This window comes from Eretmochelys imbricata, chromosome 8, assembly GCF_965152235.1.
Source record: "Eretmochelys imbricata isolate rEreImb1 chromosome 8, rEreImb1.hap1, whole genome shotgun sequence".
Lineage (NCBI taxonomy): Eukaryota > Metazoa > Chordata > Testudines > Cheloniidae > Eretmochelys > Eretmochelys imbricata.
In genome coordinates this window covers 54,538,757-54,551,056 of record NC_135579.1, presented here as the reverse complement: position 1 = coordinate 54,551,056, position 12,300 = coordinate 54,538,757, and the positions used below count along the sequence as shown (strand labels likewise).

Here is a 12,300-nt window from a genome sequence, read left to right as displayed (position 1 = left end):
TTGCTTTGGGGTGTGGTTTTTACATACTCCTGAGCGACGTAGTTACACCAATGTAAGTTTGTAGTGTAGAACAGGCCTTAGAGGATTTTTGAGAAGAGGAGTGTACAGGAAAGCTATTATTGAGGAGAAAACACGGCAGTGTAGCAAGCTTAGCTATGATCACCTCTTACTCCACTCTACAGACATCTGACAGGCAAGCCTTAAGCTGGTTGGAGTGGAAATTCTGCAGCAGGACCTGGCATTTTGGAAGCAACAAGCCAGAAGTCCCTAGCTTTTTATTCTTCTCTTTTGACTGTGGTGAAGTATGGGATCAAGGAATGTTCCCAAGAGGCTGGCAAGTCAGCAGGGTCAGGAATCACCTGTGAGCATGACTTGCCTACTGCTTTCAGTTTTCCACAGTACCTGGTGTTTTTGGCCCAGCTGTCTAGTACGGGCCTTAGACAATTTTTCTTGTGCTTAAGCTCTGACTTCTACAGGCTCTGAAAATGTAGTTTAAAAAAATACCCCCAACAACATAGCACTCAAATGTTTCAGATTCCCTGTATTTGGTATCAGTTACCATTCTTTTAGGGCAGCCTGAGGGTTGTGCAGATATGGATTTGTGAAGAATATCTAGCATGCATTTCCCTACACCCTATTACCTCTCCTTCTGCTGTCTTAGTTGAGTGGCCTGGTCCAGCCTGCTGATGCCAACTAGTCCTTTGTTACCCTGGCTCCCTCAAGTGTAGTGACAGTATGACCTAGTGTAGTCCTTTGTTTTACTGCTGCTTTCTCTTCCCCTGCCACCAATTTGATTTGATTTTTCTATTTTGCAGGATGCAGAGTGATCTAGCCCATACTGCTAGCCTGTCAGTATCAGTAGATTTTTTTTCTGTCTGGCCTCCCTTAGCTCAGCATGGTCTAACTCAGCTTGTCTTTTTATCACTCCTGCTGACTTTTCTTATGAGTGCAGTAGAGTATCCTCACCCCTACTGCAAGCATCCTGCCTATACCAATAACAGACCATCAAAATAGCTGGAATCTGCAGATAGGGATGTGACTGAGCTTCTATAATAAATGAAAGGAGGAGGGTAGCTCCTTTTCATGAACACCCAGCCAGCCAGTTAGCTATAAAATCCCTCTTATTGGCTGTTCTTTGCTTGCTTTACCTGTAAAGGGTTAAAGTTCCCCAGGTAAAGGAAAAGGCGTGGGCACCTGACCAAAAGAGCCATTGGGAGGCTAGAACTTTTTAAAATGGGAAAAAAGCTTCCCCTTCCAGAGAAGGAAACATGGAGCAGCAATTCTACATGCAGGAATGCTGTGTAAGGGTTGAATCAGGTATGAAAATTCATCTTCCATACCTAGAAGAAATCATTGGACAGGAAATGTTGACATAGACACAATCAGGTTTATTTCCTTATTTTGGCTTGTGGATCTCCTCTGTGCTAAGCCCAGATGCTTTTGTTTTGCTTGTAATCTTTAAGCTGAACTTCGAGAGATATCTTGATGCTTAATTTTTATAATTGTTTCTTTTAAGTTCCAGCAAAAAGCCTAAGTTCCGAATGTATTTCCTTTCTTTTTGTTTCTAATAAATGTTACCTTTTTTTAAGAACAGGATTGGATTTTTGTGTCCATAAGAGGTTTGTGCATATGTTGTTTAATTAGCTGATGGCAACAGCTAATTTCCTTTGTTTTCTTTCTCAGCTTTTCCCCAGAGGGGGTTGAAAGGGCTTGAGGATACCCCACAGGGAGGAATTCCCAAGCGCTCCTTCCTGGGTTCAAAGGGGTTTTTTTTTGCATTTGGGTGGCGGCAGTGTTTACCAAGCCCAGGTCAGAGAAAAGCTGTAACCTTGGGAGTGTAATAGAAGCCTGGAGTGGCAAGCATTAATTTTTGAAATCCTTGCAGGCCTCCACCTTCTGCACTCGAAGTGCCAGAGTGGGGATTCAGCCTTGACAGCTTCTTTCTTCCAGTTTCCTTTCATGTGTTCCAGACTGGTCTAGCCTGCTACTTTATTAAGCCTGACAGCAATTTTCATTCAAGTGATATTGCCGAGTGTCTAGTTGCTTACACTATTAGCTTTCCAGCTCCAATGGACAATCCAAATGGCTGTAATCCTGTGCTAAAATGTTAGCATTAAGGAAGGAGAGTTTTGTTCCACAGTTTTAAAACCACTTCAGTAAGATTTTAAGGTCAGAGCATGTTCATCTCAGCTTTCCCTCCCCCTTTATCAACTCTTTCTATCATTTCTTTTTTAAAGCAGTCCTCTGTCTCTTCAAGGAGCAGATCATAGACTGGGGCAGCAGCAAAAGCTATAGATGCAGAAGCAGAGTCTTTACAACAGTTAAGATGGATAGCCCACTATATTGGGGGTTGCTCGGTCTTCTGAAAAGGTCAGTTCAGGCCTTCAGTAAGATACCTTAGTGTATGTGACCAAAAAAGCATTTCAAACTTCCTGGTCAAGTGGAAACTTATATTTCAGGATCCTCTCAGACTCCCAGACTTCAGCACGTGAAGTGTTTGGCCTGGAACTTGAAGTTTTTGCCTTCTAGAGCATGAATATTTGGGAGAGCTCATGGAACATGCTAGTCAAATCTAGAAATTGTCCACAAATCTGACAACTTCAGAGGATTTTGAGAACTTGATTCTCATGGTGCTCTTGAAAGGACATATATTGGCGTTCCTTCTAGATAGGCACTTGCTAAGACTATGACACAATCTTCCTGCAGATTCAGGTCTCAATGTTAGAATTGGAAGGAATATGCTACAAGTAGGCTATCATTTTTTGCAACACCCTCACATTTCCCAATTCCTTAAAGCTGTCTCTCTGCAGAGATGCTGTTAGGAGACTAGTAGAATAGCTTCAGATGATCTAATTTTTCCTAAACACATGGGGGAGTTTTCTCCATACTTATTAAAACATTTTACCTGTTCGCAGTTACATTGGCCAGGAGAGTTAGTTGATAGATGGAACCATAGGGTTAGACGGGACTGCAAGGGTCATCTAGTCTAAAGTTTGGGGGGCTTTATCCATCTGGAATCTTTCTATGCAGTTTTTTTGCAGATGAAATGATTCTCAGACCTGCACCAGAATTGTGTCCCCTGAAATGTTCGTTTCCACTTGAACTAATCTATTTGCTTTCCTTGTATTCCACCACTAAAAGTCAGTTACTTGCTTTTAGATGTTGAGATATTCAAATTCTGTTTACATAAAGCTAATTCTTGAAGAAAATCAGATGCAATGTTAATATTAGATGGATGACCTAAGAAAGGTTGCAACAAAAGCATCATAGCCAGTATTCCTAGATGGATAAATTAAGGAGTTTGTCAGGCCTACAGTTTGTTCTTAAAAGATCCTCCTCCTCCTCCTGTAAAAGTTCAGACATATGTCCATTTTCTGGGCAGAATAGCATTATGCTTTGTTTAAGTAATTTTGTAGTATAGCTATGTGGACTTCAGTGCATTCCTTTATCGTTTTAAAACAGATGTTATGTCTTCGACATAGCTTTTGAACAAAAGGTCCTGCAAGCTCTCTCTTAGCTTTCTTTCATTAAAACCCTTCACATGCTGAGGGAAGGCAGAAGAAAAGTAAAACAAACAAAATAAACTTATCCTCAAGCAGCTGTTTTTTCCTTGTGGTTCACTCTTGATGTTTCAAGTTTCACTCCTGTTTATGTAGATAAGTTTTACTGGCTACTTCCCAGTTGTAACGGATTACTGAGTACCAGGTGCCCATGATGAAGAAAGGTTAAATTTACTTACCTACATGTAACTTTTCCTTCTCTTAAGTGGGCATCTGGTGCTCTGCGAGATCTTTCCCAGGTTGTCACTTAATTTGCATTAATTTCCAGTTGGAGGGGAAATGTCTCAGTTCTTCCTTTTTTCTCTTTATGGAATATTCCTGCAGAGAGAGATGGAGAAATCTTGTGATCCCCTTATTTTAGGATCTTTCTTTGCTGTAAGTGGTCTCTTCCATTTCCCTGTGTTCTAATCAAAATTAATAATTTGTTGTCTTAGCATGAGTAGTTGATTGGGGAGTTAGAGAGAGGCAACCACTTCTCTTATCAGCTCTAATTGCCAGCACTACATTGTGAAGCTAGTGGAGTTTATTTTTTTAGTCTTCAGGCTTGGAAGATGAGGAAGAATAACCTAGTTATAACAGATTATGGAGCAGTAGGTGCCCATTACAGAGAAGGAAAAATGAAGGGTAGGTAACTAAATTTTATCTTTTGGACAGCGACAGCCATAAACAGCCATATGGATGAACTTACAGAAGCGCTGTTGAGATTTTACCTAAGGCTGCTGGGTGAGGTGAAGAAAGAAATCAAAATGCAGAAATTAAGCAGATTTTTCTTGTGGGGAAATAAGATTTGTGGTGTTGCAGCTTTTTATGAAGTGAAAATGTTCTTCACAACTTGAGATCACTACGATAGAAAGTTACGAGGTTGATTGCCAAAACAACATATGGAAGCTTTTTTTCCCCTGCTTCTCACGAAAGAGCAAATGTGGTGGCAGTATAATACAGGGGTTCCCCGGTATACGTTTCCCCCTTATCAGTTGTTTCTTGTATCCGTTGCTCACCAATGGGGAACATGTTCAGATTCACACTGGTCCCGATCCACATATCCACTTCACATTTTGCAGGGCATTTCTTTGGGTGTGTCCTCTGGTGCTCAGGAGGTGCTGGGAGGGAGGAGGAGGAGCAAGGACTGGACACGCTCGGAGGAGAGGGCAGAACTGGGCGGGAAGAGGCAGGGCAGGGCTGGAGCGGGGTGACCCATTATTTCTTGTGGGGAAAAATTAAATTCCCCGATATCCGTAGTTTCAGTATCCATTGCCCTATTCAGGAATGCAACCCTGATGTATACTGGGGACCGCCTGTAATGTCAATATATCTTTTAGGTTTTTCTATGACTTCCTTTGGAGGGATTGGGATGAAGATGAAAGTTGTGAGACCTATGCAGCACTGATAGAAGAGAGAATTAAACTGTAAGTATATTACGCCAAAAAAGAGTGAGGTTTTTGTGTGTGTGGTTTTTTTTGTTTTTTGTTTTTGTTAAAAGAAGCTGTGAGGGCTCTCCTCATGGTCCATTGGAGCACTTTTCACCTTGTCATGGGGTCTCCAAAGGTCAGTTGCCACCTCTCACAGGGTCTGCTGCATTGATGCTTTAGCCTTCCAGGTAAGGAACACTTGAGTCCTACCCCTTCTAGGGGATTAAAGTAATAAATAAATAAATAAATAAAGGAATGCTATGAACTCAAACACAGTCATCCAAGGAATCTTCAGCAGGATCCTGCCCTTCTGTTTAGAGCCTGTCTTCATGCGGCCAGGCCTTTAGGTCAGTCTTCCTTGGCCTGGTCATCTCATCCTTTGGGAGGTTCATCCAGACAGCAAGCTGCATCTGACTCTTGGCTGAAACCAGGCTTTCCTCAGCAATGAAGAAGCAGAGCTCTGCTTTCCTTCCTGGTCAGCCCTGCACAGAGCTGGGACTTCTTTTAACTCCCCTCTCCATACCTGAGATCTGCTACAGGTGTAGTGACGCGGGGCCAGTTGGGTCCAGAGTCCTTCATTAACACCCTCCTTGCCAGTATGGGGCTTGTACGCCCTATGACAGAAGTATAATTTTTTTTTATTTTCACAGTGGGTGTGATATTGAGAATGGAACTATTCCTGCTCCAATTGGTCAACGTTTTAGAAAAAATCTGGAGAAGTATAAAAACATGCATTTGGAATTGATTCAGTACCAAAGTAATATTAAAGAAGAACCTACAGCAGAAGAAGCTGTTGAATGTTGGAAAAAATACTATGAATTAGTAATGCTATGTGGATTGCTGAAAATATGGGAGGACCTTCGCCTCAGGTAACCTCTATAGCAGTGGTTCTCAAACTTATTTGATTAAGTCCCTTTCTGTGTGGCTGTAGTCATTTACGGCCCCGACACACAAGTACATATGCCTCTGGCCAGGCGCCCAGCTCTGAAGGCAGCATTGTGCCTGCAGCAGTGCAGAAATAAGGGTGGCAATGTGAAAAATGGTATTTGTCAATGTCACTTTTCACAGCAGACTTAGCTCCCCATTGCCACCCTTACTTCTGCGCTGCTGGTGTCCCAGGGCTGACAGTGGGAGCCCTGCCGCCACCTCCAGGTGAAGGATTGGTGGGGGTCGGGGGAGGAAAGCCCAGGCTACATCCTGGTGAGGGATTGGGGTGTGGGGGGAGAGCCCTAGGATGGCGGGCCTTTGGCTGTCCTCTTTATCCCCTCACCTCCTGGTTGTGCGTGGCCCTTCTGCCCAAGCCCCAACCATCCAGGGCTGATAGCTGGAACTCTTAAATTTAAAAAAAAAAAAAAAAAAAGGCACACAGCTCACGCCTCCCTTGATTCATTCCCAGATGCGCCCCATAGTTTGAGAACCACTGTTCTATACTTACTAGTTCATACTTGAGGCCCTACAACAAAATCCATTCTAAACATCGTAATTTCTTGCTTGTCCTTTCTAAATGTTAATAGAAGTTAATTAGCACTGTAATTAATTATAAACTATGAATTTAAAAGCTTCCTGCCAGTGGTTGAGACTGTGATATCCTCCCTAGTGGGATTATTACATTAAGGTAACCAACTGATTGCTACTTACTCTCCAGTGGAACTATTAAATCACTAAATTTAGAAAAATCTGTCCTTCGATTTTTCTTTAGTTTATCAGCATACTTCAGTTCTTATCCAGACGCTGTCTGAACTGCAGTATTTCACTGTATAAAAATGTGTACTATAAATCCATATTATATTAAAAAATCCTACGTTAAAAGAAGGTTGAAAGTCAAGCATTCAAAAATTGGTAAATGCCAGTTAGGTTTGCCCAGAGGCAACCTTAATTCAGGCCCTGGTGTGCATATGCTCTATGACAGTCTTTAATTATGTTATTACTTTTTCCCCCCAGGGGATCCCTGCCTCATTCATTGCACAGGATAGATGGTTCACTGTTTCTTTCTATCCTCATAATTATTTACTGCACACTGTACTCAGTGTAGGATTTGAACAGAATTATTAATTTGCTCATGTTGTTTTCTGTTTTTCTCATTGAGATCTTAGTTCTTTATGAATATTAATGAATTAATCTTTAATACCCCCTGAGAGGCGAGATGATGATATCCCCAGTTTCCAGATAGAGCACTGAGGTACAAAGGTTAAGTTCAAAATTGTTAGAAGTGTCAGTTAATTTTGAAAAAAGAAAAGGAGTATTTGTGGCATCTTAGAGACTTACAAATTTATTTAAGCATAAGCTTTCGTGAATACAGACTAACACGGCTGCTACTCTGAAACCAGTTAATTTTGGGTGCTGAATCTGAGAAGCCTGAAGCTTGGTTTTTAGAGTACTTAGCATTTTATAGCACTTAATGGGCACTGTACTTTCAACATATAGACTTCAGTTGCAGTTATGTGTGCTCAGCACTTAACGCAAATGAACCCACATGTGTCTCAAGCCAGGTACCTAGAAAATGAGGAATGCACAATTAGTGACTACCTGTGAAAAGTTTTCTTTAAGTGACCCATACCTAGCATCACATAGGAACTCTGTGGCAGAGTCAGGGATAGAATTCAATTTCCATAATGTTATTCAGCTGCCCTAGTGATAAGATCATCTTTTTCTTCCTGTAGTTCTCTGCCTCATTCACTAAACATCTTCCAACTTCTGGAACAAAATGAGGCAGCAGTCCTACAATAGTCTCATTCAGTATACAACCTTGATTCATTCCCACAGCATAGTTTGTCCTGTGAGCTTAATGAGGCAGGAGTTCTGTAGGGAAAAAATATACATGAACACATAATTAAACTCTCTCATAACATGCACAAGGAGGCTGAATTAAGGCTGCACAGGAAAACTTAACATTTTCTAACTTCTGAGTTCTTGACTTTGCAACATTACTGTTAGTTTAATGTCTTATGTAGTAAGTCTTTTTTTTAAACTTAAATAAAATAAAAAATATAAATCCATTATGTAGGAACAGATTTACCCCCCATATAGGCCAACAGCATATTTGGGATCTTTTGGTTCACGGCACAGCTCTCTACCACTTGAGCTAACGTAGCTGATAGCAATAGAAGGTTGTTTATCTTCTGATGGGACTGCCATGAGATGGGGATTGGAGACACATACTTTCAGTGGGTTTCACAGTGATTTACTAGATAGCAAAGTAATGTTGAGACATGGGAATAATGGGTTTAGTTCCAGGTTCTGCTGGGGAGCATGGTCTAGTGGCTCCAGATACTTTTGCTCCTGCTTTTCTTCCCTTCCCCCACCAAGCCTATCCCTGTCCTCTTCTGTTTCTGTCCTGCCTCCCCCTCACCTCCAATGCCTTCTAATCCTCCTCCCTGCCCTGCATCTCTTGTAGATTTAATTTCTCTTTGCTTTGTAAAACAGAAGTGGTTTATTATATTGAGGGAGGAAAAAATATAAAGCATAGGTAATTGGAAGAATCCCTTTTCTAACCATAATCACACTTTAAGATGTGCCTACATTTTAAGAAATGTGTCTGGGTTATTTTGGTAGGTTTTTGTTTGGACACTCTATTTGAACATTTCATTGGGGATTGGTATAATAAAGGAATTATGTTTTAACAAAAGATGGAGTCAAACTGTTGATCTAGGCTAGAAGATGCTTTTTGAAAATGGCTTTAAAATATTTTTTGGCCTACCTGTACTGATCAGACAATCTTTGTGAATGGATTATACTGGGAACAGTGTTTAAATAGAATTCCATATTTGTTTTCAAAGATGGGTCAAAGCCCAGGACCGTAAAACCAAATGCATGAAATATATTAATTTATAGGATTCTGGAGATGGCAGCTAAGTAGTAAGTGACTTGTCTAAACAAATTTGTGCTGCTTTTACATATCTTGCATTTAACACTGTGAAAGTTTTGTGACGCTGGAGTTATCTGGTATGTTTGTCATAGATGAAGATGCTATTTAAATGCATGTATCTGGTAAAATCTAATCAATTCAGCTTAAAACTTCTTAAAGTCAAACTATTTTATATACTGTCAGAAATGCTTTGTCTAAAACTAATTGTAGTACATAGATTTGGTCTAAATTACAGAGCTTATGGACCTCTGACCCCAAGGATATTGAGGCGTAGGAGAGGAAACAGAGATGATGGGAAAGCTGTAACTCATATTGTAGCTAAAACAATGACAGCAGAAATGGTGAGGAAGACTTCGATTATGTTTTATGTGAGTCAGAAGGACTAAATGTGCTAAACAAAACCAAGGCCAAATGATCTAGGGGCTATTAGTACATAACTGTCTTGAAGGAGATAGTTATTCAGAAGTGACCTCTGAATTTTTACTTTCTGATCTAACTGAAGTGGTCGCATAGAATCCTCTCAGTCTGTGGGATGAGAAAGAATATAAAGTTCTAATAGGCAGTCCATTAGTTTGAAATGGACACCCATTCAAAAAGGTAGCTCGCTGGTGAGAAACTTTGTTGTCAAAACTACGTAAGACTAGTAACTGCACAACAAGCGGTGTTTATTTTGCCTCTCTTTGCAGAAACAACCTGTTGTCATTCCTCTGCAGATCACTTGGGGAAAACCTTGGCTACTGTGGCTTGCTGGCATTCCTTCCCCCACACTTCCACATTTTCTTTCTCCTTCTCCCTCCAGCAGACATATAACCATAGAGCTCATTAGAGGAACTGACAGACTTAGATGTGCAGCAGGGTGTTCATGGGGATGTCTCTTTTCTGGCTTGGAGGGCAGTAGTTCCACTTTGCCATGGCCAGCAATAGTCCTAGAAAAGGGTATCTCACACCAGTTAGTGATAGGCTGTCATAGGCTCATCCGTTAGAGACTGTTCTGGGTGTTTTGGAGATGAGGTGTCCATTATTACTTATTGCTCTAGGGACCAGTGGACACCACAGCCATAGAAAAAGGTCATGAAGCTAGACGCTCTATCTCCACAGAAGGGAACTTCATGTGTGTTTGAATTAGCTAGAAGCCTTCTACCTGTGAAAGTGACTCTTGGTGCTTTATCCAGTCTTACCACCCCAAGTTCTTGCAGCCTGGCTTCATTTAATTCTCTTCCTATCAGATGGTTCTTTGTCCCACTCATTCCCACTTTCTCCCCTGGTTTTTGTTCATCCAGAAATTCTGCCTTAATGAGATATTTATCCCTTGGATCTGTCTGTCTTGGCCTTTCCACACTGCCTCCTTTTGTTTCGTGGTAGCTAACAGATATACTTGGCCTCACCTCCAGGTGTGGACACCACTCTAGGACTGAACTGAGTAAGATACCATTCAGTGGTCTAAAACTCTTTGAAGTTCGGGATAACAGCAGTAAAAGAAGTTGCATATCTGAGTAAGCTTCCTGTGCCCCTGGAGAATTAGGAAAGAATTACAGTGGAAGTTATTTAAAAAAAATGCTTCTTGTTCATTCAGGGGAAAAGAATACTTCTCAGGATCTTCATGGGTTTCTGGAGGTAGGCAAAGCTTCTCTAGCCTCGCCTTCAGTAAGTAAAAGACGACAGACCTGCTCAGACCCCTTTCTCTCTGGAACCTTCGTAGGGTGAGCTTGACAGCTCTGAGCCTCCAGGCGTCTGATGCTTTGATTCCCTTCTATGGAGTTCCAGGTGCCTTGTGCTGTTGTGTATCCCAGGTATGCTCCCGTCCCCCTGAGTGGACATATGTTGAGCACCTGTGGGTCTAAAAGGCATATGAAAAGACCCTTGCAAACATTCTTTGGGATTGCCCACTATCTGAGGGAATCCAATACCTGGCTTGGGACCAGTACCTGATCCTGTATATGTTCCAGGGAATGGGTCCAAACTTGGAGGAGAAACACCTGGAGACACATGAAATGGTATCTTGCCCATGGGGTGACTTATATACACAAAACCAAAAGGCCAGTAGTTGGAGACACTGAGGTATGGATGGCCTTGTGTTCTTTAGTATAGATGTAAGGTTCTGAATTTTTTGGAATCTGTCCAGTGATGGGTAGATTTTTGCCTCAGTAATGTCTATGTCCACTCCCACAGCTATCCTTGTGGAAGTTTTTTTTGGTGTTTATCACAAAACTATGTGCTTGAAGCAACTGCAGTATCCAAAATGTGGCAGGTTGGTTTGCTGCTCTAGTTGGAGCTCTGATTAAAATGTTGTCCAGGAAAGGATACAGGTGAATGCCCTGAGATTGAAGTCTGGCTATGACCATTACCAGTACCTTGTTAAAGACCCTGAGGGCAGAAGAGAGGCTGAATGGTGGAGTTTTGTACAGGGATGGCCTGTGTCATAAACAAAGCTGAGTAGGCAGCGGTGGCACAGACATATGAGGACATATAGGTGCATGTAGCTGCTAGGTCAGCTGAGGTGAGGAAGCCCCTTTGGGACAGGGATGTTACCATCACAGCAAGGGTTTGCATGCAGAAGCTCATTCTCTTCATCCTTTTGAGTCATTTTAGGTCCAGGAATGCTCTGACCCTCCTGTAAGCTTTTGGATGATGAATAGCCTATTGCATATAGCCTAAGAATCTTTTGAGGGCTACTTTTCTGTTGCTGGGATGTCTACGTGAGGTTTCATTTAGCATCAGTTCACATTTGATGAGATTGCCCGAGATGGGGGATTGGATGAAGAAGTGATGGGATGGGGCCCTTTTTTTCAGGGATTAACTGCACTACCTCTCTTACCCACTTGTCTGTGGTCAATGGAGACTATTCTCAGAGAAGCGATAAACTGCCTCTAAGATTCAGATTTGCGTGGAGATACATTTGCTTATTGTCGCAGTGAGACCTCAGAGGTGTGTTGCTGCCTGATCAGCTGTTCCAGATGTAAGATTTTTTGTTCCTTTTTGCCTGCTTTGCAGGAATTGCCACCTGGCTGTGGCCAGGATGGGATGTCTTGCAGCTCTTTATCTAGTGCCCTCTGGATATATCATTTTCTGTGTCCTGCTCCTTATGGTCTTCCCCACTTAGTCTTTCTGTGCTTCAGCTGCCCATCTGTAAAATGGGGATGACAGTCTTTCCCTACATCACAGGGTGTTGTGAGGGTAAATGCATTAAAAATGGTGAGGTGCTGATATACTGCTATAATGGGGGAAGGCATATAAGTACCTCAAATATTTGGGGAAAAAGGCATGGAGGGAAGTTCTCAGGGTTTCCAAGTTCCCTGCTGTTGACTTGGGAGCCTAGACCTGAGAGCCTCAGCTGGAAAGAGCTTGAGCTTCCAGGATCCTGGGTCAGCTGGCTCCCCATGCTAAGGGGGAGTCTGGAAGCCCTGGGACCTGTGGCCCTTAGGCAGTCCATATAACAGGGTTGCTGTGAAGTTGTGGATCCTGACTC

At 42.0% G+C, this 12,300-nt stretch overlaps 1 protein-coding gene across 1 annotated transcript in view; it reads left to right on the top strand.

Moving 5' to 3' along the window:
• The window catches only part of SHCBP1L (SHC binding and spindle associated 1 like), a 67,521-nt gene that overhangs the window by 19,089 nt on the left and 36,132 nt on the right, over positions 1–12,300 (top strand). Inside the window, exons 4-6 of the mRNA XM_077825010.1 lie at positions 4,880–4,966; positions 5,620–5,838; positions 9,070–9,175. Of these exons, the coding sequence (XP_077681136.1) occupies positions 4,880–4,966; positions 5,620–5,838; positions 9,070–9,175 (412 nt within the window). The remainder of the gene's footprint in view (positions 1–4,879; positions 4,967–5,619; positions 5,839–9,069; positions 9,176–12,300) is intronic.